A 27423-nucleotide genomic window follows, 5' to 3' on the forward strand; every position below is an offset into this window, starting at 1 on the left:
AAATCTCTTGTCAACAGAAAACAGCAATGGAGAAGCCATGGAAAGATGCTGCTTCAACACACAAGTTACCAGGAGCACTGGAGGGATGAAACATCACGAAAGAATTTTGCCCTGAAGACTATTACTAAACATGGATTTTCAACCATGCATTCACAGGAACCAGAAAAAAACAAACTTCAGCGTCGAAAACACACACATACACACACACACAATTTGAAACACGAAAATAATTACATTTCAGTACCTCCAATCAATTCCTAAGGCCTTTCAATGTTGCCTCCTAAAGGCCTCTCAAATCAATATATTCCAATGTCACCCTACTAGCTCGATGTTACCAGCATCTCCCTGGAATGACTTCAAAAACCTGATTAATAGTCTCCTGGCCTCCTTTCTCACCCCTCCATCTCTGACCCAAACTCTACACTGTGGCAAGAGGATTTTTTTTTTTTTTTTAAAGGAAGGCTAATCACATCACTTAAAATCTTTTAAAAGCTTCCCATTGGATAAACCCAACCCTCCCAATATGGCTGCCAAGTCTCCTTCTGGTCTGATTCCTGCCCACCTGTCCACCTGCATCTTTCACCACAGTCCTCTGGCTCCCTGCCCCCTGGACTGCCACAGTCTAAGTATATTAAAGTTACTGCAGTTATACCATGATCCCATCAGAAACCCACTTCCTTCTTCCTCATTCTGCTTTACACGGCTTACTCCTACCCATCCTGGGGCCAGGGACTGGCAAACTTTTCTGCAAAGGGCAGAGTGTAAATGGCCGAGGATCTGCAGGCTGTACAGTCTCCATCACAACTATTCGACCCTGCTGGCATAAGGTAAAAGGAGCCATAAGCAGGGCTTTGTTCCAATAAAACTTTATTTATAGACATCGAAATCTGAGGATTATATAATTTTTAAATGTCACAAAAAATTATTCTCTTCTAATTCTTTTCAGACATTTAAAACTATAAAAACTATTCTTAGCTCACAGGCTGTACAAAGCAGGCAGTGAGCTGGATTGGGCCCATGGCCTGTACTTAGCCAAGCCCTGCTATGGACCACATCTCCAAGGTCACTTTTTTTTTTTTTTTTAACGTTTATTTATTATTGAGAGACAGAGAGAGACAGAGAGTGAGCCGGGGAGGGGCAGAAAGAGAGGGAGCCGAGGTCACTTCTTCTAAGATGCCACCATCTCTGACTCCTAGATAAGGTCAGATGCCCTTCCACTGGTGTTCCCACAGCTCCCCGTACGTCTTTCATTATAGCCTAAATTGCTGTGTATTATAACTGTTTCTCCCCTGGTTAGACTGTGAGCTTACTGGGGACACAACTATGTCTGATTTATTCATCATTGCATCCCCATCATCCAACATACCAGCCAGCAGTTCAATCACTCAACAATTCAAAAGAAAATACTGGGTGAATATGGATCCCTTATGTGTCTTATATAAATACGTAACATCTAAGCTCAAGTCTGTAGTGTTCTTTTGGAATGTTTCGGGTCATCTTCCCATTGTGTTCGGCATACAACAAAAGTAAGAAAGGAAACTACAACAGGTTGTTTCTAGACTTCTATGACCCCATGGTTAGCTAGTTATCTCTGAGACCCAAATTCCCCACTGTATCCTACCTCTCTTGCTTTACTCTCATTAAACTCTAAAGCTTAGACAGCCAAGGTACTTGACTTAGTGAATGGCATACGGGGACACCTATTAGAATGGTTGAAAACCAAAAAGCTGACTCTACCAATTGCTGGCAAGGATGTGGAGCAAGAGGAACTCTCATGCACTGGTTGTGGGAATGGAAAAAGGTACAGCCACTCTGCAAGCAGCTTGGTAGTTTCTTACGAAGCTAAACGTAGCCTCAACCATATGATCCAGCAATCCCACTCCTAGATACTTATGATTTGAAGTTTTATGTCCATATAAAAACCTGCACATAAATGTTTACGGCAGCTTTATTCATACTCATCAAAAGCTGAAAGCAACCAAGATGTCCTTCAATAGGTGACTGGATAAACAAACTATGGTACTCGCATAATGAAATATTATTCGGCAATAAAAAATAAGGGGTCACCAAATCACCAAAAGACATGAATGAGTCTTAAACACATATTGCTAAGTGAAAGAAGCCATTCTGAAAAGGTTACACACTGTAGGATTCCACTTATATCACATCACGGTTAAGGCAAAACTCTAGAGATGGTAAATAGATCAGTGGTCGCCAAGTGTTCAGTGGGTGCATAAGGATTCAGTGAGGGAAGCACAGGGGACTTTTTGGGTCAATGAAACTATTCTGTAAGAAACTGTGATGATGGATACATGACACTATCTATAGGCTTCAAAACTCCTAGAACTATAGCACAAAGAGTGAACTTTAATGTATGCAAATTTAAAAAATCATTTTGGAGGTCAGGGGATCCTGGAGTAAAATACAGAAAATGACAAAGTATCTAACTATATTACAAATGTATGAACAGCCTCAATGAAGTGGACAGAAGAAAAAAGTGCTGACCTAAGTAACTTTGGAAATTAGTGGAACCTGTAAGACTAAAGGCAAAATCAACTGTATGCAAGCACTATACTCTAGCTGAAAGGCTGTTTCCCACGGGGATATGGGTTAACAATTGTGAAGTCACTATACCTGGATCCTGGAATTTAACACTTAAGAAGACAGACAGAGGAGGGGTGCCTGGGTGGCTTAGCTGGTTGAGCATCCAACTCTTGATTTTGGCTCAGGTCATGATCTCACAGTTTGTGGGTTTAAGCCCCGCCATGCTGACACTGCAGGGCCTGCTTGGGAATTTCTCTCTCTCTCTCTCTCTCTCTCTCTCTCTCTCTCTCTCTCTCTCTCAAAATAAATAAATAAACTTTAAAAAGAAGAAAAAAAAGAAAGAAAACGGGTAGTGGATTGCAGGAGTTGGGTGTCTCATTGTAGGGGTAAAGAGGTTCCAGATAAACCTGGAAGGGGAAGAGACTAGAATGATCCATGTGGTACTGGATTAGAGCTGGAGATAGCAGCATGAGTTCATGTTTACCTAACATAGATCCATATGGTTACATGCAGAAATACAGAGGCACACACGTGTAAGTATACACACATACATTTCCTTGCTCCGTCAGCTAAGAGGGCCTAGAAGCAAGGACCCACCAGTAGCAAGGACCACTCTTTAATACCCAGATCCTGGTTTCTAATACCATTTATTCGCCAATAAAAGGAACCGAGGCTCCTTGAGATACGGTTATCTTAGGTCTGGGGTAGGAAATATACAAGATGGAGCATTTTGTAGTGCCAGAAAACAAGAAAGCACTCAAAAAACAAAACAAAACAAAACAGGGGCACCTGGGTGGCTCAGTGAGTTAAGCGTCTGACTTCGGCACAGGTCATGATCTCACAGTTCATGGGTTCGAGCCCCACGTCAGCTCTCTGTCCGTGGGGAGCCTGATTTGTAACCTCTGTCTCTCTCCTTCTCTCCCTCTCTCTCTCTCTCTCTCTCTCTCTCTCTCTCAAAAAAAATAATAAATAAATAAATAAATAAATAAACATTTAAAAAAATAAATTAAATTAAATTAAAACACCCACAATGAGGGGAGTATGTCAAATGAACACAGGAGCCAACTGAAAGAGCTCCAATGGTCACAGCTGGAACAATGTGAGCAACAATACTGGATTATAATTCAAAGTATAAAAGAAACAGCCATCAGTCCATAGCACTACAAATAACTGAATAAAAAAATACGTGGAGAGGAAAAGACAAATCTGCTCTGAAGAAGTTCAAATACTGTAGGTGAACACTCTACCTTCAAGGAGGTAGAGCATGACTCCCCATGGCTCCCCCTGAAACTGCTGTGTTAAGGTTACTGATACGCTTCATTCATGTCGCCAAATCCAGTGGTCAGTTCCCCGGTTTTCAGCTAAGCTCACTTCAACCTCTCTTCGGCAGCACTTGATAGAAACCACTCCACCCCCCCCCCCCCCACTTTACTTTCTGAAGGCTCCTCTTTTCTCCATGCACCCCACCCCCACCCCCAGGAAGGAATCCAGGCTAGGTCCTGGCATGACCACTTCTCCAGCTACACTCTTTCCCAGCTAGGTGATCTCAGTTTCAGAGTCTTATTTTTTACTTGAAGGTTATTTATTATTTATTTTGAGAGAGAGAGAGAGAGAGAGGGAGAGAGAGAGGCAGAGAGGGAGGGAAGGAGAGAATCCCAAGCAGGCTCCACACTGACAGTGCAGAGCCTGATGTGGGAACCCACAAGCCATGAAATCATGAGCCGAAGTCGGACACTTAATGGACTGAGCCACCCAGGTGCCTCTCAGTCTCAGTTTTAAAAACCACCTACATGCTGACCACTCCCAAATTTCCATGCTCCAACCTAGATCTTTCAGCAGAGCTCTAGCTCCTTACCTAACCTGGCCTTCACACCTCTCTGGCCTCATCCACCGTGCTCTACGTCACCCGGTCTGCTCTGGCTCCATTTCCTTTTCTGCTGTTCCTAGAACATGTCAGGCTCATTCCCAACTCAGGGACTTTGATCTTGCTGGTCCCTCTGCCTGGAATGCTTTTCCTTCAGATCTCCACATTACTCACTCCATTTCATTCCGGCCTCTGCTCAGACATCAGGAGGCTGACCCTCTCTCTACCACCCTACCACCCACGTCACTCTATCCCCTTTCTCCAGAACTTCCTCTGTTCACAGCACCCTTCCTGTCGCAGTGATTTTTTTCAAAGAGCCTCTAGGCCAAAAGAAATACCTAATAGAGCTGTTCAAGTAGTTAGGGCCAAATAAATTACTAAGTATTTAAGGCCTAACAACTTAAGTAGCAGTTTGAAAACGAATACACATAAATAGAAGGAAAAAATACTATTTGTTTCATTTTAAATAACCACAATTACCTACTAACGAGATGTGTGTGCCTATTGGGTACGTACAACCTCTCAAACTTTGGAATCCGATTGGACACCACATACAACGTGCCACACTGATTTTTGCATGGTAATTTTTTTTTAAGTTTATTTATTTTAAGAGAGAGAGAGAGAGAATAGGGGAGGGGCAGAGAGAGAGAATCCCAAGCAGACTCTGCACTGACAGTGCAGAGCCCAACTCACTCATGAACCATGAAATCATGACCTGAACTGAAGTTGGATGGTCAACTGGCCCCTGTATTTTTTGTTTTTTAGTTTACTAATTTTGAGAGAGGGCACACGCACAGAGAGAAAGGAAGAGAGAGAATCCCAAGCAGGCTCCATGCTGTCAGCTCTGAGCCTGGTGTGGGGCTTGAACACGTAAGATAGTGACCTGAGCCGAAATTGAGAGTCGGTCACTTAACCACCTGAGCCCCCCAGGCCCCTACTTGCTTTTGATGACAGCAACCACCAAAAACCCAGCTTCACCTTCCTTTTTTTAAAAAAAAAAATATTTTTTTAACGTTTTATTTTATTTTTGGGACAGAGAGAGACAGAGCATGAACGGGGGAGGGGCAGAGAGAGAGGGAGACACAGAATCGGAAGCAGGCTCCAGGCTCTGAGCCATCAGCCCAGAGCCTGACGCAGGGCTCAAACTCACGGACCGCGAGATCGTGACCTGAGCCGAAGTCGGACGCTTAACCAACTGAGCCACCCAGGCGCCCCATCACCTTCCTTTTGATACAATGTCCTCAGAAGGAATGCGGCACCATCTAATGTTGAAACTGTAAACTACCTGGAGCTAGAACAGACCTCAAGTATCTATGTGCTGACTTTCGAACTTTTACAAGTCACACAGTGTCCCTGTGAATTCACCACAGAGCCCCAGATACCTCAGCACACAGTCTGGGAACCACAATCTTGTGAAATTTTTCCCTTTAGTACTAATACCATTTGACATTATATCTTGTGAGTATTCATCAGTTTATCAGAAACTATCCCCACTAAAACGTAAGCTCTGCAAGGCAGGGGCTTTGTCTTTATGCGATTTCCTGGGGACCTGGAACAGCACCTGCAGCAGAGTGGGTACTCGATGTGTTAAATGCATGCAAGTATCCGGAAACTTAAGCTGAAGCCTAGCTGTACCATTATCTTCCTGTGTGACAAGTTCCCTCTTCTCTTAGGGTCTTAGTTTCTTCACTTATAAAGCAGGCACTTCAGTATAAATATCTTTATACTTTACAATGAGCAAAGGCAAATTAAGGAATATGGGTTAGAGCTCTGCTTCTGCATGTCAGTGCTAAGGACTCAGGATCTTGTTTTGGGGCTTCCTAGTAAAGGCTTTGTAAGTTCCTAGGAAGGGCCAGACTGGAAGAACATCTCCTGGGGACAGGTGGTTCGTCCCTATGGATTCAGCTTCTGCCCATGAGTGGGCAGTGTACTGGAAAATCGCCCTGCAGGCCTACATCACCACGTCTGCTGCAGGAACCAGCCCAGCGACGACCAGAACATCTTCATTCTTCACTCTATGCGTGGAAAGTTTAAGGCGTGACCTGGGGGATTTCCAGCCACAGAACAGTCTTCTCGGGATCTCTTCTCCCCTGGATCTAGCACGGCGGCTGGCTATCAGCAGCTCTTTACCAAATTTACCATCACCCAGCCCGCTGGCTCCTTCTCAACCACAGCTTCCTGTTTCTTCCTCCTCTTCTGCTTCCCTACTCCTATTCTGCCCTTTTTCCAACCTCAGACCTCCAATCCTTTGTCACCCAATCTAACAGATGACATCTGGGTTTTTCCTTTCTTCCCATGTTCATTCCCTAAGTCCTATAAATCCTCTCTCCTAAATATTTTTATACCTGACCCTCTTCCCTATCCCTACTGTCATGCCCGAGATTAGGCCCTTACAATTTCTGGAAAGCACATTCAATGATTTCCCTGCCTCCATCACCACCCCCACTCCAGTCCATTCTGCCACCATCTAGAAGAAAACATAAATCTGAGGTCATTGCTGTGCCTTAACTCCCATAATAACTTCTTTTTCTTTTTTAAGTTTATTTGGAGAGAGAGAGCGTGCATGTGTGAGCTGGAAAGAAGAGAGAGAGAGGGAGAGAGAGAATCCCAAGCAGTTACTTGGGGCTCAAACCCACGAACTGTGAGATCATGATCTGAGCTAAAATCAAAAGTCTCATGCTCAACCAACTGAGCCACTAAGGCGCCCCTCCCACAATAATTTCTATCAACTATCGAATCAACCCCAAACCTATGAGTATTACACACAAGGACCTTTGTAATTCACCCAGACCCCCTTTCCAGCCCCATCTCCCACCACCCCCATCCAGTCACACCAAAACGATTTCTCTCTTTATTATTATTTTTATTATTTTTAATGTTTATTTATTTCTGAAGAGAGAGAGAAACAGAGCGCAAGAAGGGGAGGGGGAGAGAGAGACACACACACAGAACTGAAGCAGGCTCCAGGCTCTGAGCTGTCAGCACAGAGCCTGATGTGGGGCTCGAATTCACCAACCCTGAGATCGTGACCTGAGCCGAAGTCGAACACTTAACTGACTGAGCCATGCAGGTGCCCCACGATTTCTCTTTAGATGCTGTCTCCTCACCCCACCTCTGATCCTAACCAGTCCTCAATCCCACCTTCGTGTGGTAGACATCATCCTTTCAGACTCTGCTCAGTGTTCACCCCCTTCAAAAGGTCTTCTACTGGTCCTCTCCTTGTATTTTCATACAGCTAGTGCTTGCCTCAATCAAGGCATTTATCATAATAGAACCGCCACTGTGTTCACCTCTTTTTGTCTTACTTCTTTAGCTAGACCACAAGCTCCTTGGGAGCAGGGGCTGATGTTTTTTCCTCTGTGGACCTGGGCTTACCACAATTTATGGAACATATTAGGCAGTGAGCAAACACACAGTGAACAAAGAGCCACAAGGCAGAGATCAAGCTCACTGTCATTTCTGGGTGCTTACTTGATGACCACCTTTCACACCTACAATTGAAACCATTTCCCTGTAAGAGGCTACCTAGTAAGTAGGTCAACCATGGTAACAGCTTGGTCTGGATGTATAGAACTGCTGAAGTGTTTTGCTTTTCTTGCAAATCCTGTGCATTGCACTGTATAGTTTACAGGACCAAAACCCTTCTCCCATGCCTGGCTAAACAGACAACACTGCCCCTGGAGGCTCCTTCCTTAGCTCAAGCAGCAATAGTGCCTAACACGGATCCACCATTCTGATCTCGAACACTTGTACACTTGGGGCCAAGCGTACTTTGGAATTCAGAATTTGGGGGATCTTAAAAAGCTAATATGTGACCTATGCTGTATATAATACAACACCCCCCAGCAGAGTCTGAGGCAACACTGAGGAATCAAACACTTTGATATTTCCACAGTGCGACGTAGGAGTAGTAAAGTGTGGGGGGATAAATAAAGCCTATAAATAGTCTCATGTCAGTTCAAGCGAGTCTTGCTGCCAAAGTGGGCTTGGGCCAAACTTATAGAATTTTTTTTTTTTAGTCTTTGGAGCTTTTAGGACTTCAGAACTGCTAATAAGGGATTGAAGACGGTAGTTAAGAGCATGGCCTGCTGTTATCTACACACATCAAAAAGGACTAGAGTGTGTGTCTATGTCCATCTATAACACAAGCTTATAAATATATCGATAAATTTTACAGACACATACGTACACATATGTATCCTGGAAGGGTAGAAACCAAAATGTCAACAGAAATCATTTCTCAACGGTAGGACCTCTTTTGCTTTTTGCTTATAGGCACTTTCAAAAGCAGCTACAATGTGTATTTTATTGTATGCACATTTATCATGGGTTTTGAAATCAAAGACCCAGGTTCTAATTTTGACCCTGCCATTCATTAGCCGTTTGACCTTGGGCAAGTTACCCAATTTCTCTAGCTTTGGCCTCTTCCACCGATCAGAGACAACAGTGTATTTGCTGTACGCGACTGCTGTCTTCTCTCCCTGTGGCTAACTGGAGGCTCTCCCTCACTTCAAGGCCAAAAGGTGCTCTAAAAGCCAAACCGGACCTGTTGAAGGCCCAGAGCTACAAAACAAAGACAAGAGGCAAGGTCTTGATGCCAACATCTTGTAGCCAGGCCTATCACTGACCTGGGGTTGGGGCTTTTTCTAAAACAGGACATCACACAAGGAAAAAAAAAAAATCCAAACCCAAATACAAGTACCCTACTTCTTTGGAGACCTGTACGAGAGCAGCAGCATTCTTTATTTTCTTTTTTCCCCCCAGGAACATTATTTCTTAATTCAGTGGGTCCTTCTGTATCCTCCTGTTGCTCTGTTTCCCCCTGCAGGTCCCCTAGCTATTTGCAGATGCTCCCATGTCCAGACCAGTGCTGTCCAAGAGAACTTTCTGTGATGACTGAAAGGTTCTACAGCTTTGCTGCCACTGGCCACATTGAGACACCTGAAATGTTTCTAGAGTGAACGGGAAACTGGATTTTGTATTTTATTCACCTAAGTTAAATGTTAATAGCCACATGCGGCTACCACAGTGGACAAATGCAGACCTAGGTCACACTCCTTCTCTTCAAGAATCATCGGCCACCACAGTTTGCTCCAAATGGAGCTGTCCGGCTCTGCCAGAACTTAATCCTGCCACCGCCTACTGTCTGCATTTCCACAAGGAAGTTCTGTGCATGGTGGGGCCCAGGTAAAGGTGCGGTGTGACCTGGGCCCTCTCCCTGAGCTCCCCCTTTGTCATCTGTACCAGCCCTGTCCCTGCCAGCCTAGTCTGCAACCCTGCCATCCACCCACACCTCTCGTCCCAGGGCCCCAAGAGCTGGTCAGTCACCAATGTCTTTGTTCCCAAGGATGCCTTTCTTCAGGCCATCCTCTCCTCACTTGTCACTGCAAGAGTCTCTCTTATCACTGCAAGAGCCTCCCACTACAGGAGCTTCCCACTTCTCACACCCAACTTGGTCTCTGGATGTGGCCAGACTGAACTCTGATTTTAGTTAGGTCTCCCTGCTCTTAAGCTTTCAGCACTGCACCGATGCCTGGAGGTTAAGATACAGACTGGTTGAACTGGCAGATGAGGCCCTTTGCAAACTGGCTCTCCTCAGTCACCTAAAAGCAGCCAGATCTAAATAGACAGGTTCGCCCTGCGTGCCACCCTCACCCCTGGCTCCAAGGGAAGCCCCTCCTACTTGCTGGCCACCTCTCCTGCAAAGCCCAGCCTCCACTCCTACGAGCTCCTTCCTCTTCTTCCTGATGCCCCACTACCATCACCACACTATCCGAGGTAGTCATCCCTCCGACTTCTGAAGGCCTTTCTTGTCCATATAACTGGTGTGGCACTTTTAAGAGAAATTAGTGTTTTTGGAAATAAGCGTTAGGCTTTGGAATGAAACAGACCTGGCTCTTTTACTGGCTCTGTCCACGACCTCATATGAAACCTCAAGCAAATTACTGCATCTGTGTCCTCATTTGTAAAATGTGGACAATACCACCAAACTTAGAACCCAAAAGAATAACCAAACGAAATCTACATGGGTCAAGAGCCTAGCACAATGCCTGGTGCACAGCAGATGGGCAGGAACTGTTAGTTCTTTCCCCTCTACACTTTTTCCCCCCAGCTCTGCCACTCTTAACCCCCTACTGCTCTGATAATGAACACTACCATTTATCAAGTTACCTTCTAATCGCATTAGACGTTAAAACCCAGATCTGCTTGACTCCACAGTCACCCCCTTTGCAAGCACGAGCACAGGATCTTCAAGGAAACTATCAACTCATAGAGGTAAGTAGCAAATGAATAGAAGGGTTGAGTCTGCTTGGATAACAAAGCAAAAGTACCACCATGGTGTCCACAGGGTGTGCGGGTGTGTGGCTGCCATTGCTGGGTGGAGATCATGTCCTGCCCTTGCTGAGTATCTACTAGACAGGTCTAGGAGGAGATGTCCCTTCCTATCTTCTCAGTCAGTCACTGGCCTTTGCATTCCAAATCCAGCACACCAGAAGAACCTGCAAAACCATGCGAGCAAAATCCCTGATGTTTCAAATTGGCAGGAGTGAGTGAGTTGGTTCAACGCTTACCAGTGACACAGAGGGGGCCACGCCAAGGGCTCTCTCAGTCTGAAACAGGGAGACACATACCAGCAAGAGGTACTTCAATTCACAGGAAGATAAACAGATCCAGATAAACAGATCCAACTACCCAGAATCCAAATCAGGCTGTGTTAATGACAATGATAGTAGTATTATCATGAATAACATTAATAGCAAATTCTTAAGGCTTACTACATGCCAGGCATGATTTTAAACACTTTACATATGTTTAATCTTCAAAACTGTTCCATCGGATGAAGTAAGTGCTATTATTATCTGCACTTTGCAGACCAGAAGTTAACTAATTTGCCCCAGAACACACAGATAGTAAATGGCACAGCCAGGATTCAAACCCAAGGAATCTGGGTCAAGAGTTTGTGTTCTTTTTTCTTTCTTTTAAATTTTTTTTTTTACATGTATTTATTTTTGAGAGACAGAGAGGGACAGAACACAAGTGGAGGAAGGACGGAGAGAGAATGAGACACAGAATCCGAAGCAGGCTCCAGGCTTCAAGATGTCAGCACAGAGCCTGACATGGGGCTCGAACTCACAAACCATGAGATCATGACCTGAGCTGAAGTCAGACGCTCATCTGACTGAGCCACCCAGGCACCCCAAGAGTTTGGGTTCTCAACCAATAAACAATAGCAAGATATCAACTATCAGAAAAACATGAGGTTCAGAAAGTATTTCTGGCAGAAGAAATAATTTCAGTACAAAGACAGCATTATGGCATCCTCAGAAAATAGTAGTAATAAGTAGTATAAACAAGTAGAAAGGAAAAGTTTTGTTTGAGAAGGATTAGGGGACACGGAAGTAGAGTACAGGGATTAGGGCTCAAGCATTAGATTCAAACAGACAATTTGAGTTCTGTTCTCAACTCTGTCACTGACCAGTGAGTGATCACAGGCATGTTACCTACCCTATCTGAGCCTCTATCTCTCCACCTGAGAAATGGACATCCTCTTACAGAACTTTTGTGGCATAGTGTGAGCCCCACAGACCCACAGTAAGTGCTTAATAAATGGTAACTGCTAATAATAATAACAGTTTGATAGCAATACATTTTTTTTTAATTTTTTTTAATGTTTATTTATTTTTGAGACAATGCGAGAGACAGAGTGCAAGCAGCGGAGGGACAGACAGAGGGAGACACAGAATCTGAAGTAGGCTCCAGGCTCCAAGCTGTCAGCCCAGAGCCCGACACGGGGCTCAAACTCATGAACCGTGAGATCGTGACCTGAGCCGAAGTCGGACGCTTAACCGACTCAGCCACTCAGGCGCCTCGATAGCAATACATTTTTATAAACAAATTTTTATTTTAAAAATTTGTTCAGGGTTCATGAGTTTGAGCCCCGTGTCAGGCTCTGGGCTGACAGCTTGGAGCCTGGAACCTGCTTCAGATTCTGTGTCTCCCTCTCTCTCGGCCTCCCTCTCTCTCTCTCTCTCAAAAATAAACATTAAAAAAAATGTTCAAAAAAAAGATTTTTTAGGAATAAATACATACTAGTAATAAATGGCCAAAGTGTAAGATTTTGAACCCCATGTAGAGTTTGGATTTTACTCTATGATGAGGGGGAACCAGGGGTGCCTGGCTGGCTCAGTTGGTAGAGCTTATGACTCTTGATCCCGGGGCAGTGAGTTCAAGCCCCACAGTGGACGTGCAGTCTATTTTTTAAAAAAGGGAGAGCGGGGAGCTACGTATAGTCCACAGTGCGGGGAAACTCTGAAGAGAAGTCCGGAACACAGGGCACCCAGCATTACAAACAACGGTCAGCCTGGCCAGCACCCCAGATAGTTGTTACTTTCTTAAAAGTCAAATAACCATGCTTCTTAGTTTTCTCTCTGTTTCTTTACACATCTCTAAAAACACATCCTGTGCCCTGCGGACCCATAAGCCCTGGACTCAAACTCTACCTGCACCCTGTGCAAATCCAACTTAGGTTGGCAAGGACTAAATATGACCGGTTTAGCTTTCAAGGAGGAAGACTCCAGTGTGCCCAGTTCACAGCAACAGACTGTAGTCGTGACAAGTTATTGGACAGATTACTTGACTCTTTCCCTCCAGGCTCTCCCTCCACTGGACCTTCTGGTCTGTGGTCTGGTGATAAAGCTGAAAAGAGAAGTGGGTAAGAGCAAACCAGGAAGAGAGGGGAGAGAAGTTCAGAGCACACTCAAAGAGGAAGGGGGCAGGAGCTTTTCAAGTGACTAAGCACTTGAGGCGATGAACTGCGCGGGTCTCTATAGCTCAAAGACTACAGACATTTTTTGAGCACCTGGTGATGTGCAAGGCACTCAGGCTGGCAGGTGGGGAGGAGAGAGGATGCAAAATGCTAACAACAGCAAGTTCAAGCTTGTAAAAATGTAGCTGAATGAGCAGTCAACAAAGATGAAAACGCACAGGGTTTTATCCAGAAATTACAAGCAGTCAAGTTCGAAGGAAGAGGAAATGAAGGGGAGTTGGGGCAGATAAGACTAGATAAGATAAGAGGGGGCTGAAGCCAGGCTGTGCAGGACTTGAACTGTCATGCAAAAGAATCTGAACTTTATCCTGTGGGCAACAGAGAGTGGCACAACATTCAAGTTCACATACAAAATAGGGCATGATAAAAGTTAGAGGCTAGGGAGATCCCGAGGGAAAAGCAGCCTTAAGGTTAGGAAGACTTGGAAGGAGACCACTGGGTTCATTCAAATAAGACGATACTTACGTGAACTATGGGGATTAAAAAATAACGTGGTTATTAGAAGAGGAGAGGGAAGAGTCCAGGATGACAGAGATTTTAAGAGACTGCATTCACGGAAAAGAAATTGGAGGGAGAGAGAGCAGTAAGAAGATAATGACTAGTTATCTGGAAGAATCTGGCCTAGGATAGGCCCTGAAGAGGGCAGCCAGTCTCTAAGCTCTGGAAAGTGGGCATTTGCAATTCCTGAGTGTGTTTCCCAAACAAAAGCATCTCTAAATAACTTAGAGGTGACCTTCTTGGAGGCAAACATTCATTCTCATTGCATAGATGGAAGAGAGGAAAGTCAAGAGACATGTCTAATATTGTACCAAGGTGCAAGAAGGAACATAAAAAAATAAATAAATAAGTAAAAATTAGACACACACTTTTTTCAAATCCTCACCATTCATTTTTGCTAGTTTCAGTTTGCATATGCATGAGGGGTGGTAAAGCCTACAAATTTGTTACAGTATATTTTAAGCAGCAAAGAAAACATGCAAGTCAGCTGGCTTCTATGTTCCAACCCTGTCTTCCCTCTAATAAATATTGATGCCTCTCTTCCTGAACCTTCAGTCCCTGAGGATTTTTCTGTGCAAAGCTCCACTTCTAAATGAATGCTTGTGGGTCACCTGGCTTGCTCAAGACTCCCCCTGTAGAATTCCACCACAAACTGTTTTCTGAGGGAAGGAAAAGTCGTCTGGGGATTCTCCTGTTCTAGAAACAAACAGGAGGCTAAATGGGACAAACAGGGAAAATGGAGAAGGGAACAACAAAAGAAGGAAGAAAAAAGGAGCACAGTTCTCTTTTGTTTAAACAAAGTGATCCAAACTCATTTGCTTAGGGGCCTTCAGAGCTTAGGGGCCCACAAAGGCAGAGAGAATGGGCAACGTTCCTACCTGCAGGATAAATATCTAGGGGAATTCCTCTTCGCTGCTAAAAGGATAGGTTGGTCACACAGATTTTACTTCTTGAAAGAGAGAAAGAGAGAGAGAGAGAGAGAGAGAGAGAGAGAGAGAGAGAGAGGGAGAGAGAGAGATGGACCAACCCAGGGGCTATTTTTCCCACATTCTCTCTGGCTTCTACCCTGGTAATCTAGGTTACCCTTTATGCTGCCTTGAGATATAAATAGCATTCATTTCCTTTCTCAGGCCAGACAGATTCTAATGCTGTTTTCTGGGTCCAGGGGCAAAAATACTCATGGCGCATCTCATTCTAAATCTGAGTTATTACAAAGCTGCCTCACTTTGAATCAGCCATGGAATAAGAAAACCACTTCAAAAGACCAACATTTGAGTGTTATTACCACTTTGTTAAATTAGCCCAGAAGAGCACCCGATGGGACTTCTGAGTAGTTCTTTCCCTTTCTAGCACATGTCTCAGAATCTTCCAGAACACAGCTCCAGGTCTTTGCCCAATCTCTACCAAACTTGGCCTGACACCCCCAAATTCAGCAGAGACAAATCAAAGAACGGACATTTGGGAGAGAAGCATCAAAGTGAGCTCTTTCCTTTCTCTACCAAAACAAAGGCGAGATGTGAAGACCACATTCCCCTGGCCGCCAAATTACCTACGCCTTTGAGGTACTCTTATCCCTTTGGCTCACCCTATAAGGACCACTGCCCTGCTGGGCTAACCCTACACTCTCTTACCTCAATGTATGGACTGCCAGCGCCTTGAGGGAGCCTTGTTTCTCCTAAAGTACATCACAAATAGCATTTTTAAGCAGCCTTTCGCCTCAGGTTGGTTCCTCAGGCTATCCGGAAGTGGGTATTTTGATCATACGCGTATAGAAAGAACCAAATCCACTACCTGTTTCCCTTGGCGCCTGGACTATCCAGAACGTCAGAGGAGGCCCCAAAAGTTTCTCCTACCTGTTGTAGAAGATGTGACTCTCCTCTGAGGCCAGAGCAACTTTGGAAGCAGAGATGAGAGGCAGAACTGGGGGCTGGGTACCATCTCTTCCCAGTTTTAACATGATTCATTTGGCAATTTTAATTAGCTTAAATTGAATTTAAATGAACTTAATTTATAAATGAGTAATCTATAAATTAAACTTAAATTATAACTTAGCACTTTAGTGTAACCCCACTTACCGTAGGTTATTACGATGGGGCCAAATCATTTTAGACTAAAAATAAAACCAAAACCCTGACGACAATTCCCCACCAGCATGTGACTAGGTTTTGTTTTTTGAAAGCAAAAGAAAGATTGTGAGATCCCTGCGCGTTTATCACCCAGGGGCAGATAACTGGCTTCAGAGCTGTCCCGCCTTCTCACAGAAGACCTTTCTCTCCACGTAGGGAATGAAGCACTCCAGCAACCTGGCCCTGGCATGCTGGCTGAGAAAACACAACCCGCCTCTTTCTGCTGCCGCTGGGCCTGTTCTTAATGGTAAGCTCTCACCTGTCCCAGCACCACAGCCCAGGATGTCATGGGAACTGAAGCAACAGCTGTCTCAAGATCAAGTCCTTCAAGTGAGCTGAGATAAGCCCCAGAAAGATGCAAACTATCAGCACCATCAGGCGCTTCAAACGCCTCTTGTGGCAGCTGCAATGAAGGAAAAGCATAAAGCACTGAGGAAGTCTTTCGCTCACCCAATTTCCTCTCGTTTTACAAACTTTGTGCAACGTGCTATCCGCACCCCACCCCCGACGCCCCAGCCCCTCATAGTTTCCAAGCCTTATAAGAGCAAGCGGAGTGCTGGCCCACACTTACACAGCCACTTGACAGACTCTTCATCTCTCGCAGATGGTTGAGAAAGGAGGCACGAATGGGTACCAGTGGTCATGCCAAAGCTCTCACGTAACTGGAGCCGCATGGGCGCACCCAGGGGAAAAACATACCAGGGAGCCCGTGCAGAAAATCAAGGGGCTGTTCAGAAAATACAGGTCTGCAGGTCCTCCCAAAGCACCAGACTGATGCAAACTTCAGCCCTGGGCCTCTTGCTTTCCAAAAGACAACCTCCTGTTCAACAATTGGCTTTTTGTGCTGCACAACACTACCTACACTAAGGGCTGGGTGGAAAAAATCTAGTCCCTTTCACCTGTAACCTCATCCTGGCCTCCAGTCCCACGGTGAACAGGGCTCTCTTGGACCCCGGATCTGTGCACAGCCCCATCACACGGGCCAAAGACTGACAAGAGAGCCAGGCAGCCCAATACACACACCATTCCTCGCCCAAAGGAAGGCTCGGTCGGTCATGGCGAGCGCACCCCCAACACAGGCCAACCTCGGAAGGTCAGGATGGAGAAACTGAGGCTCAGAGAGAGGCAGCGACTGGCTCCAGGGCACACAGCGAGTCGGGAACGGCGCTCTACTACAACCTCAGCCTCCAGATTCCGGGGTACCACACAGCCGTCCGCCTGCCCTCACCACGCCGGCTAAGAATAACATCCCCTCGGAACTTCAGCCCCAGCGTTCCCGCCCCCGAAGGGCCAGGACCTTGGTCATTGCCCCGCGCGTCCACCAGCCAAACCTCAGACCCTGCCCACCCGCGGGCCGGGCCCGCCGCCGCCCCCGACCCAGAGGCCCAACCCAGGTTCCCCCAGCCCGCCAAAGACCTGCAGAGTCGCACTCCCGAGAGCCGGAGGCGGCGGACATTTCCCAGCCAGTTTCTTCAAGCTCTTCATCACGCCGCTCGCGACGCCCCGCCCGCGCTGCCCGCTCCGCCCCCAGAAGGGCCCGCCCCCGCGTGCCACCTCCACCAATCGAAGGCCGATACTCTCCATAGCCCCACCCCCCCACCCCCCCTCCCACAGTAATGAGACCGCCCCCGCAGCCGCACTTCCTCCAATCTCCACCGCCCCTTTCGAGACGGATACCTGCCTCCGCCAATTCCGGCGCATGGCGTCCGGGGCCCCGGGGCAGAGGTCCAACCGAGCGGCGTGGGCGGATCGGGCTCCAGCCGGGTGCACCTGTATACAGACAGCCACAGGAATTCAGGATCCGGGGTCGCCGGGTCGAAACCTGTGGCAGGGAAAAGGAGGGAATGCTGAGCCACGGGCTTGAAGAGCCAGTTCCACCTCTGCACGACTGTAGGCGGGTGAGCAAATCGCTCAGCCTTTCCGGAGAGTCTCCAAGCCTGTTTCCCGGAGCACTGGGTGCATCTGGGATTCAAATGCAATAATAAATGTGGAAAAAGAAAAAAGTGCCCTTCCAAGCTAGACCCGCGCTACTCCCCGTGGTAACTATGTGCTAAGGTGTGTGCTTCATATGTGTATTACTTCTTAATCCTCACAACTAAGCGTAGGAAGTGAGGAACTATTATCCCATGGCAGCTGTGCTCAGAGACCGTAAGTCTTAGGTCGCAGAGTGAGAGGCACAGTGGGAACTCAAATAGCTGTCAGTACTAGGGAGTGGGTTGGGTGCTTTAATTGCCCATAATCTCCGTCAGCAACTTGTAAGCTACTCCTAGTAAAAACACACTCTAGGTAAAAGTAGTGTGTTTGCTATGAGATATGCCTTCAAGACAGGTCCTCTCAAGACAAGACCTCTGGTTCCCCTTTAACAGATTGCCACCTCTTCCTGGAAATTCTTGAGTGCTTCTGCCTCTCACTCAAACCCACTTCTGTCTGGGCCCCGAATGCTTTTGGTCTCCTATGCTATCTTGCCTGCTCTTCTTGTAAAACTGCATGAACCTGACCGAACCTAATTGGATTTGCAGGGACATCATAAATGAAGAAACTTGGGTTCCAGGCCCCAGTATGGCACCGGCAGAAATAGCTTTTAAGTTCTTTTCAGTATTTGCTTAGTGTTAATCCATATTGGGCCTCATCTAATCCTCATAAATCTCTTGGAGTAGTAGGTAAGGCAGGTTCATATCATTGTACAAATGACAAAGCCAAGACCTAAAGAAATAAAATACACTGTTCACATTCACAACTAGGAAGTGGAAGAGCTGGGATCTGAACTGAAATCTCTGGACCCCGGGGGCATGGGTTAGAGCCTGGGGTTCCAAACCTCGTCCCATCAATTCAATTGAGGAATGACCTTGGGTAAGTTACTTACCTTCTCTATGTCAGTTTATTCATCTATAAACAGCATATCTACTCTTTAGTATTGCTCAAGGGACAGAACAGGAGAATATAGTTGGTGTGCATGGTCCAGATGTCTAGAAAAATGTCTGGCACATAGTAGGTGCTCAGTTAGGGTTCTCTAATTCTTTTCTCTAATTGTGGTCTCTTGACCAAGGCACTTCTCCCTGGCCTTTTATGCTGCACGTTATCCACCAGGGACCGGGTGAAGAAAACCTAGTTCCTCTCACCTTTCACCTCAACCCTCATCCTGGACTCCAGTCCCTTTATCTGTAAAAGGCAAGGGTTGGGCTGGTAGGCACCCAAGGCTTCACCAGTGAGAGTCCCCTTCTTACCCAGGCCCCTCCCTGAGGGAGTCCACGTCATGATGACTACTCAGGGAACTTGATTCAGTGCAGTGTCCCTGCTGGCTATCCCAGGTGTGGTCTCCAGAAGGCAGAGCAGGTAAAGGGACTGATAGACAGATATGTAAGCCTAAAAGAGCAAAGTCATCCTTGACTCCTCTCTCTCTCCAGACTCACAGCCAGGCACCAAGCTCTGTTCTTCATTTCAACACATATCCATGAAGTGCCTCCTGAGTGCCAGGCACTGTTCCAACCACTGGGGTAAAGTTATGAACACAACCCAAACTCACTGCCCATGTGGTACCTGCATTCTCTTCAGTTTGATCTCCGGTGCACCCTCTCCTCTCCATCCCTAGCCCAAGCCTCAGTTTTTATGCCGGAACCCCTGCAATGCACTCCCGGTGAGCTCCCTACTCTAGTCTCTCCCCTTTGGAACCAGTTGCCAGAGGAACTTTTCCTTCATGCAAATCCTACCTTGTCATTCCTAGGTTTAAAACTCTTATAGCTCCCCACAAGCTGTAGGGCAAAGTCCAAGGTCTTTGTTGGTTGTTTAAAACCCTTCTTGAGCTGTCTCTGCTGGCCTCGGCTGGCTCAGCTCTCTCCACACCCTCCTATCTCCAAGTTCAATCCCATTCAACAACCTGCTCTTCCTTCTGACAGCCGTCTCCCCCTTGTTGCCTGCCTGGGAAAAACCTTGTTCATCTTTCAGGTCTTGGCTTACATATCACCTCCTCCATGAAGCCTTTCTTCACTGACCCGTTTCTATGGGATAGGAAACACTTTTGTAAAAGATTCTGCATCAAAACACAAGAGCAAGGGGCGCCTGGGTGGTTCAGTCAGTTGAGCATCCAACTCTTGATTTCGGTTCAGGTTGAGATCTCACGGTTTGTGGGTTCAAGCCCCATATCAGGCTTCATGCTGGTAGTGTGGAGCCTGCTTGGGATTCTCTTTCTCCCTCTCCTTCTCTCTCTCTCTCTCTCTCTCTCTCTCTCCCCCTCCCTTCTCTAAAAATAAATAAATAAACTTAAAAAATGTTTTCATAGCATTAAACACACACACACACGAGCTCAGCTCTTCTGGAGGACACTATGTAGTCCTGTCTAATCCTGGCTCCATAGTTTACCAGCTGTGTACTCAGGCAAGACACTTAGCCTCCCCGAGCCTCAGTTTCCTTGTCTGTAAAATGGAGACATTGCTAATACCAACCTTGTAAGGTATGGTAAGGAAAATAAGATAATGTGCAAAAAGTTCTTAGAACAGCATCTAACACACACTGAGTCAACAATGAATGTTAGCTAAGTTAAGGGTCCTCTTGTACAGAAGGAAGAAACAGGTTTTGAGCTTCTAGTATGTGCTGGGCACTTTCACATGTATTCTCCCATTGAATTCTCACTACTCCATGAGGAAGATATTCTTTACAAGTCTACAAAACCAAGGTTCAGAGAGGTGAGGTGGTTTGTCCCAAGACACATCATCAGCAAAGATAGGTTTCAAATGCAAGGGGCTGTGCAGCTTAAAAGTCCATGTTCTTTGCTGTTATTACTATTATTACCCCTCTTACATCTACTAATAATAATCATAAATTGAGTTATCCTTATTAGTTGAACCTTTGGAGACAAATTTCCCCCTGTTTGTAGAATAAACTTCAAACCCCTTAACCAGGCATTCAAGGGTCTGTAATCTTGTTTCTACTTCCTTATCCCACATACCCCAGCTTACATCCAAAGCCAGTCCCCTTTCTGGCATACCAGGCAAATTAAGTTGGAGCCCCCCAGACATTTAGACCACGATAGAAGGGAAGCCCCCACCCCCCGCCGTCATTCCTACAGAGACAAGATGTTAGCTGGAAAGGAAACAAATAATGGTGTTAGGTATACACCTAAGCCCAGTACCTGGTGACTGAGATTTACGTGTTCTGTGGCTAATTCTCTGCTCTGTACAAACTCTCCTTTACCTGCCTGGCTGAAATCCTGATCTATACAAGTTCTGCCCCAGAGGCCACTAACCTCTCATTGCTAAGCCAAAACTAGACCATTTCCTCAGCTGCCGTGGGAGACAGAGCAAGGTTCAAGAGCAGATGAGCCCATATGCCCAGCTGTGGTTGCCAGAGAGACGGAAGATAGGCCTCTAGGAGTTGCTGACCCTGCTAACTTGTAAAAGATTCTGCATCAGAATCACAGCCCACCCAGCCTAGAGCCGGGAAGACAAAGTGGGCTCCGCTCAGGTTTAGAAATGGGAAGCCAGAAATGCAAACCCATGGTTGGCTCACGGCCTGAGGGCACTGTGGCCTCAGGCCAGCAGCATTGAGAGGGCACAGAAACTGTGGAGCCTGAGTCCAAAGGATGGAAAGTCAACTGGCGGTGGGTAGGTCAGTGCCCAGCCATACCCCCCTCCCCACCCCAGAGAGCCTGGAGTCTTACCTACCTGGACAGGCGCTGGCAACTTCTTGGAGGAACATCCTGGTGTGTGAACCAAAAGGTAGCTGGAATATGAGGCTGAGCTCTGCGGTGTCCAGCTGGACAGTCACATCTGAGCCTGCACAGAGGAGGTGGGAATTGAGCCCTTGGCCTCCAGAACTACCAAGGCTGGCATCCCCAGAATGGAGAATCAGCAGCCCAAGATCCCAAAGCCCTGTTAGCCCTTAAGCAGTTCACTAAAGGCTGCTGCTGGGTGGTAAAGAAACCTCTACACCCTCAGCTCCAAATTAACATCCTCCCCACTCCGCAGGGGGGCACAGATCAGGGCTCTCACAGTCAGTAAGCCTCCCCACAAGAGTGCTAGATAGCGCTGGACGGGGACAAGTTCTCTGACCTGTTGTCTACCCATCCCTGAGCAGAAGGGAATTTGCACATAGAAGCAGACGAGGGGGGCTGTCTGGGTCTAGCTGACTACGTCAGGCATGTGCTGGGTACTGGGAATACCATGGCAAGGGGAATGGACACAGCCTGTCTGCAAGGAGCTAGACTGTGGAGGGTGTCCTGCTCATCGCAGAACCTCCCAGCACCCTGTAGGCTCATGGTGAGCACCCACAAATGCACTCAACTAATGAATGAGCAGGAGCAATCTAGCAGAGTGATCAAGACTGTGGGCTCTACAGTCTGGACTCTGAGTGTGAATCCCGGTTCCACCACTTACTAAGTTAGTTCATTTCTCTAGGCTTCAGTTACCTTGTCCACAAAATGGGGATGGGAAAACAGTGACGGCTTCATGGAGTTGTGGTGGGGAAGCATCGTATGGTGTACGTAAAGCTCTTAACATAGTGCCTGACACAAGATACTCATTGACTGAATATTCATTTCTGTTGTAACCCTACGGCTCTACTACAGTCTAGCAGAGAAGGCAAGCATTAAATAGGTCACTACAAATAATTAAATCACTGAAGGTGGCAAGGGCACCTGGGTGGCTCTGTCAGTTGTACATCCAGCTCTTGGTTTCCGCTCGGGTCATGACCTCCCAGTTTGTGAGTTTGAGCCCTGTGTCGGGCTCTGCACTTAAGTGTGGAGCCTGCTTGGGATTCTCTCTCTCCCTCGCTCTCTGCCCCTCCCCCGCTCACTCTGTCTCTGTCTCTCTCAAAATAAATAATCTTAAAAAAGAAACTTTAGGGGTGCCCGCGTGGCTCAGTCCGTTAAGCATCCGACTTTGGCTCAGGTCCCAATCTCACGGCTCGTGAGTTAGAGCCCCGTGTCGGGTTCTCTGCTGACAGCTTAGAGCCTGCTTTGGATTCTCTGTCTCCCTCTTTTCTCTCTGTCCCTCCCCCTCTTGTGAGCACGCGCTCTCTCTCTCTCAAAAATAGATTAAAAAATCTTCTTTTAGGGGCGCCTGGGTGGCTCAGTCGGTTGAGCGTCCGACTTCGGCTCAGGTCATGATCTCACGGTCCGTGAGTTCGAGCCCCGCGTCAGGCTCTGTGCTGACAGCTCAGAGCCTGGAGCCTGCTTCAGATTCTGTGTCTCCCTCTCTCTCTGACCCTCCCCCGTTCATGCTCTGCCTCTCTCTGTCTCAAAAATAAATAAACATTAAAAAAAATTAAAAATAATCTTCTTTTAATTTAAAAAGACTTAAAAAAAATCACTGTGGGTGACAGAGAGCCGTCAAGGATGAGAAAAAGGAATGTGTATCTTCGAGGCACAACTTCGGGAGGCTCAACTAAAGCTTCCTGGAAGAAGTAAAGTGTGAACTGAAGCCCCGAAGGATGGGTTGGCTAAGTGAAAAGAGGTGTGGGGGGCTCTCAGAAAGAGGGAGCAACTTGTGCAGGGGCTCCGTGGCGGGATCATGTCATGCTGGAAGGTGATGGAAGCAATCCAGAAGATTCCAAGCACAGCAAGCGAGGAGGGGGGCGGGGGATGGGCGGGCCTGATCCTACAGCGTTTTGCTTGCCATGGTAAGGACATCAGAGAGTGTTCCTCACACCATTCTCTCAGTGGATCCCGCCTTAACTGCCCTCGGCCCTAACTGCCACTCATGCTGAAAAGACCACTCACCAAGAATGTAGAGTTCACCATCCAGGGACACTGTGGGGAGGGAAATGAAAATGGCTTTAGCAACTGAGCACTCCAGCCCCTACCAGGGCAGAAATGACCCGGGGGCCCAGAGGAGAGGGACTCACACCACCCAGCCCCTGTGGCACCTTCTTCCAGCGTGAAATCCCGTGAGACCGGCACTATCTGGTCCAAAGAGACATCGTCCCCGGTAATGGCCATCCTCCGGTGCGTGTACAGGAAGAGACTAAGGGCAGGAAGCAGAGGTGAAGACAGGGCCCACCGGCCGCCCCTCAGGCTCATCGTGGAGGCCTTGGCCAAGTGCTCACACTCCCTCCTTGGTCCCTAGGATCGTGCTGGTGGTGCCCTGCTCTGCACAATCCTTGTGCCTTCTCTGTCCACGGTGCCCATCAGAGACTGCCGTTCTACAGATAGGTCATCAAAGCTGAACTTGGCTCATTTTGGGGTGCCTCTGCTTTGTCAGTGAAACACATGTGTGATCTATCTGTAGCGTGTGACAGCAACACCATAACCTCAGCCACCCCTTCCCTCTCTGACCACAGTTTTGCTATCTGTAAAGTCAGGGTGGTAGGTTAGAAAATGTCGAGTGCCCCTCCCCCATCCCCTCAGCTCTGAGATCCTGAGGTTCACTTTTTGGCTCTGAGACCTTCGACAAGCATTTGTCAGTCTCTCTCCTTCTGTGTAATATGTGGGCATCGCTGGCAACATGTATTGGGTACAGGGGGAGTAAAACAACTCGCTCACGATCACGTGGGTCAGAGGCAATGATGCCTGGATTTGAACCCAGGCAGACAGGCCATGCAACTCAAGATCTGGACCAGAACATTCAGCTGTCTCTGTTTGACAAGTTTCTGCAACAGATTTTGAGGATTAAGTGAGCCCAATACACAGGAAGGGCTTAGAATACAGTGTTCAAAACATATGAGTGATCATTATTCTAATTAATCTAGAAGACTTGGGCTCTGCCCCAGAGGGATGGCTGAAGCCCAGCTGGAGGATACAGTGAAGAATAACCCCATGGCCCAACAGGCAAGGACCAAACCCCTCACTCACGCGTGTTCCTGACCACCATGTTTCAGGCGGTGGCGCACGAGTCCCAGGAGACGGCTCTGCCTGCTGTCTCCCTCACACAGCACACCTTGAACTGCCTGCTGCTTGGGGTCAAGGAAAAACCAAAACGAAACCGGAGGCCAGGCCTCTGCCAACCCAGCCCAGCCCACCTTCCCTGCCCTTCCCTTGCTCACCCAGATGCACTGTGTGACCTTAGGCAAGTCACTTCACCTCTCTGACCCTTCCTTATCTGTGAAATGGGGATAATAACCCCCAACGTCACAGCGGGTTGGGAGGATGACAGAGTATTTAAAGCACCGGGAGGAGTCCGATACTGAGCAAGCACGTAGTAAATACTAGCTTCCTTCTTTCCCGAAGGCACAGAGCAAGGGAGGAAAGCAGACAGGCACATAGACACGGTCCGGTCCACCTCCCAGAGTGAGGGCAGGCGCCGGGGCTGGGAGCTCAGTGCTGGCAAGGATATGATGATGCAATATTCCCCCTCAGCCAGAGTCTCCTGGATAGCCACAGACTGGTCCATGCTGGTCCCTGCTGAGCAGACACGCCCTGGGGAGAGGGCAGATGGGAGCCCCCTTAGGTCAACAAGTTACTCAGAAGGTGATGGAGCTGCCTCAGAGGGCTGAGGGGCAGGGAGGAGAGCCCTTGTACAGAGAGAAGTTAGAGGAGGCCTGACCCTCCCCTTCCTCCTCCTTAGATGGGCCCTTTAGTTTCTAGGGAGAGGGGCCATCCCTTTGCCCCTGGTGGGATGTACAGTTTGTTGCACCACCCTTTGGAAGGGCGGCCGGTTGTTTCTGAACGGGGTCTGGTCTATTTGTTGGAAGGCGGGTGCCTTGTCCCACTACTGGAGAGGGAGGCATGGTCCCACGGCTCCCGGGATAGGGCTCTGCCTCCCTTTTGGGGGAGCAGTATTAGCCCTGCTGGCACCTCTTTGGAGGGTGTCGGTGGTGCGTCTGCATGGATTTGGGGGGAAATGTCCTGTTCTTGGGAAGGGAAGGGAAGGGAAGGGAAGGGAAGGGAAGGGAAGGGAAGGGAAGGGAAGGGAAGGGAAGGGAAGGGAAAGGAAGGGAAGGGAAGGGAAGGCAAGGGAGGGCCTCATCCTGGACAAGGACCCCAGTCCCGTTCCTCTTTCCCTAGAGACAGGAAAACACATCACATTGCTCTTTGGCCCTCATCCCCGCCCAGCAGGCCTGATTGCATCAGCCACAAGCCAGGGGGTGTCCGGTTTTGACAGCTGCAGGACCAGGGTCTCAGCCCTCAGTCTGACCACTCCCGCCTGCCCAGCCTGGCCCTGGCTTCCCTGCTCCGCACCTGCTCCCAGCCCCCTGCCACTGCCGCCTACCTCCTGAGCTGTCACCGCTGAGGACCTGAGGACGTAGGACACCGTGGCCCTGGCCGGCTAGTGACTACGTTTCCCAGGAGCCTGTGCGCCACACGCTGGTCAGCCAGCCTGCAAGTCCCAGCATGCCCGCACCAATCACGGGGGCGCTGGGGGGCTCGCCGCCTCCATTAACTCCTTAGGTCCTGGGGTACTCTGAGCTCCCCCCTCCTGATGACTGCTCTAACCGTCACCCCAGCCCTCCAAGTCATGGGGTCAGAGTTCCCCGCCTAGCATCCTGAAGGAAGATGGCTATGTCTGCCTTACGGGGAAAAAAATAATGCATTTTCATTTTCTCCTCTATTCCAGCCTCAACTCCTTTCATCCAGGCTGGCCCGCTCTGGCCTCTACTGGAACTCTTTCTCCCCAGATAACTACACTGACAACTTTGGGGTCCTCCCATTCAGTGGGGGGTCAGGAGGGAAGTTCTGTTTTTCCAGATGAACGCTAGCCTCTCCTTGGGATTAGTGCTGAAGCCCTGCCCCCTTGGAGGGCACCAAGTTCAGGCTGAGGCCCTGGGAAGGAGAAGTGAGGATCCTGGAGCCCATGCCATGGACCTGATAAATCCCTCTCACTAAAGATACAGCTGTAGGAGTCAGAGCTGGGGGTGGGACTGGGGGCTTGCAGGGCCTCCAGAGTCTCCCTAGATGCTGCTCCCCAGTTCTTCTGGGCCCAGCTAGGGGAGCAGGAAGGGAGCAGGGCAGAGTGGAGGAACAGCAGCATGGTCACAGCCGTGGCCCCGTGGAGGGGCCCTCCTAGTGACCCTTGTGGCAACCCGGTTGGAGTGAAGATTCCCATCCAGCTGGAGAAGCTGAGGTTTGGCAGGACTCCTGGTAGCAGGGCTGAGCCACTGTCCCGCGACAGCCAGGGGTCCCTGCCACGTAGGCCTGCAACAAAGCCTGAGCTGGACCAGTTCAGCTGCAAGAAGAAATGGGACCATTCATACTCTGCTTGCCCCTCCCCTGCCACTCACCGAGGCAGGAAGTGTAAAGTGGGCCATGGGCTGAGCTGAACCTCCCTGGACCCCCAGCTCCCTCTCCACGAGCTCAGCCGGTCAGTCCCCAGAGAACATACGGGGTGATCAGAAACGAGGAAGCATGTCATGGAGACTTGGAAGATCCCAGCTGCCACCCTGGATCTGGTATGATGTAGAGCTGAGAGGGTCAAGCATGCTGGGCCCCAGGCAGCCGGGCTCCGGCCAGGTCTAGCTCTGGCCAGTTTTGGCTGCTTGACCCACTGTGCCCCAGCGGGAGATGAAAGGCCTGTAGTTCTGAGGAAGGACAGCACTCCAAGGGCCCACCTCACAGGAGTCCCAGCCCTCAGGGCACAGCTTCCTGCCCTCTGAAGCAGTCACCACCTTGGCAGGAGAAGGTCGCACAGATTTTCCCC

General features: G+C 48.2%; 1 protein-coding gene across 7 annotated transcripts in view; it reads right to left on the bottom strand.

The window, feature by feature from the left end:
* INPP5B (inositol polyphosphate-5-phosphatase B) overlaps positions 1-26145 on the bottom strand; it is a 48505-nt gene extending 22360 nt beyond the window's left edge. The window contains exons 1-7 of one of the 7 annotated variants that reach the window (XM_086716506.1): positions 25999-26141; positions 25123-25205; positions 24642-24736; positions 23717-23814; positions 23571-23600; positions 21517-21627; positions 17541-17681 (exon numbers count right to left, since the gene is read on the bottom strand). In XM_086716506.1, coding sequence (XP_086572632.1) covers positions 17541-17681; positions 21517-21627; positions 23571-23600; positions 23717-23814; positions 24642-24736; positions 25123-25179 — 532 coding nt within the window. In that variant the 5' untranslated portion in view covers positions 25180-25205; positions 25999-26141. Of the gene's footprint in view, positions 1-16118; positions 16263-17275; positions 17406-17536; positions 17682-21516; positions 21628-23570; positions 23601-23716; positions 23815-24641; positions 24737-25122; positions 25206-25998 lie in introns of those variants that run through there. The other 6 variants (XM_086716507.1, XM_086716509.1, XM_086716510.1 and 3 more) reach the window with 6 other exon arrangements.
* Positions 26146-27423: the final 1278 nt, after the last annotated feature.

This window comes from Puma concolor, chromosome C1 (genome assembly GCF_028749965.1).
Source record: "Puma concolor isolate L17-30 chromosome C1, mPumCon1.1.hap2, whole genome shotgun sequence".
NCBI classification, from domain to species: Eukaryota; Metazoa; Chordata; class Mammalia; order Carnivora; family Felidae; genus Puma; species Puma concolor.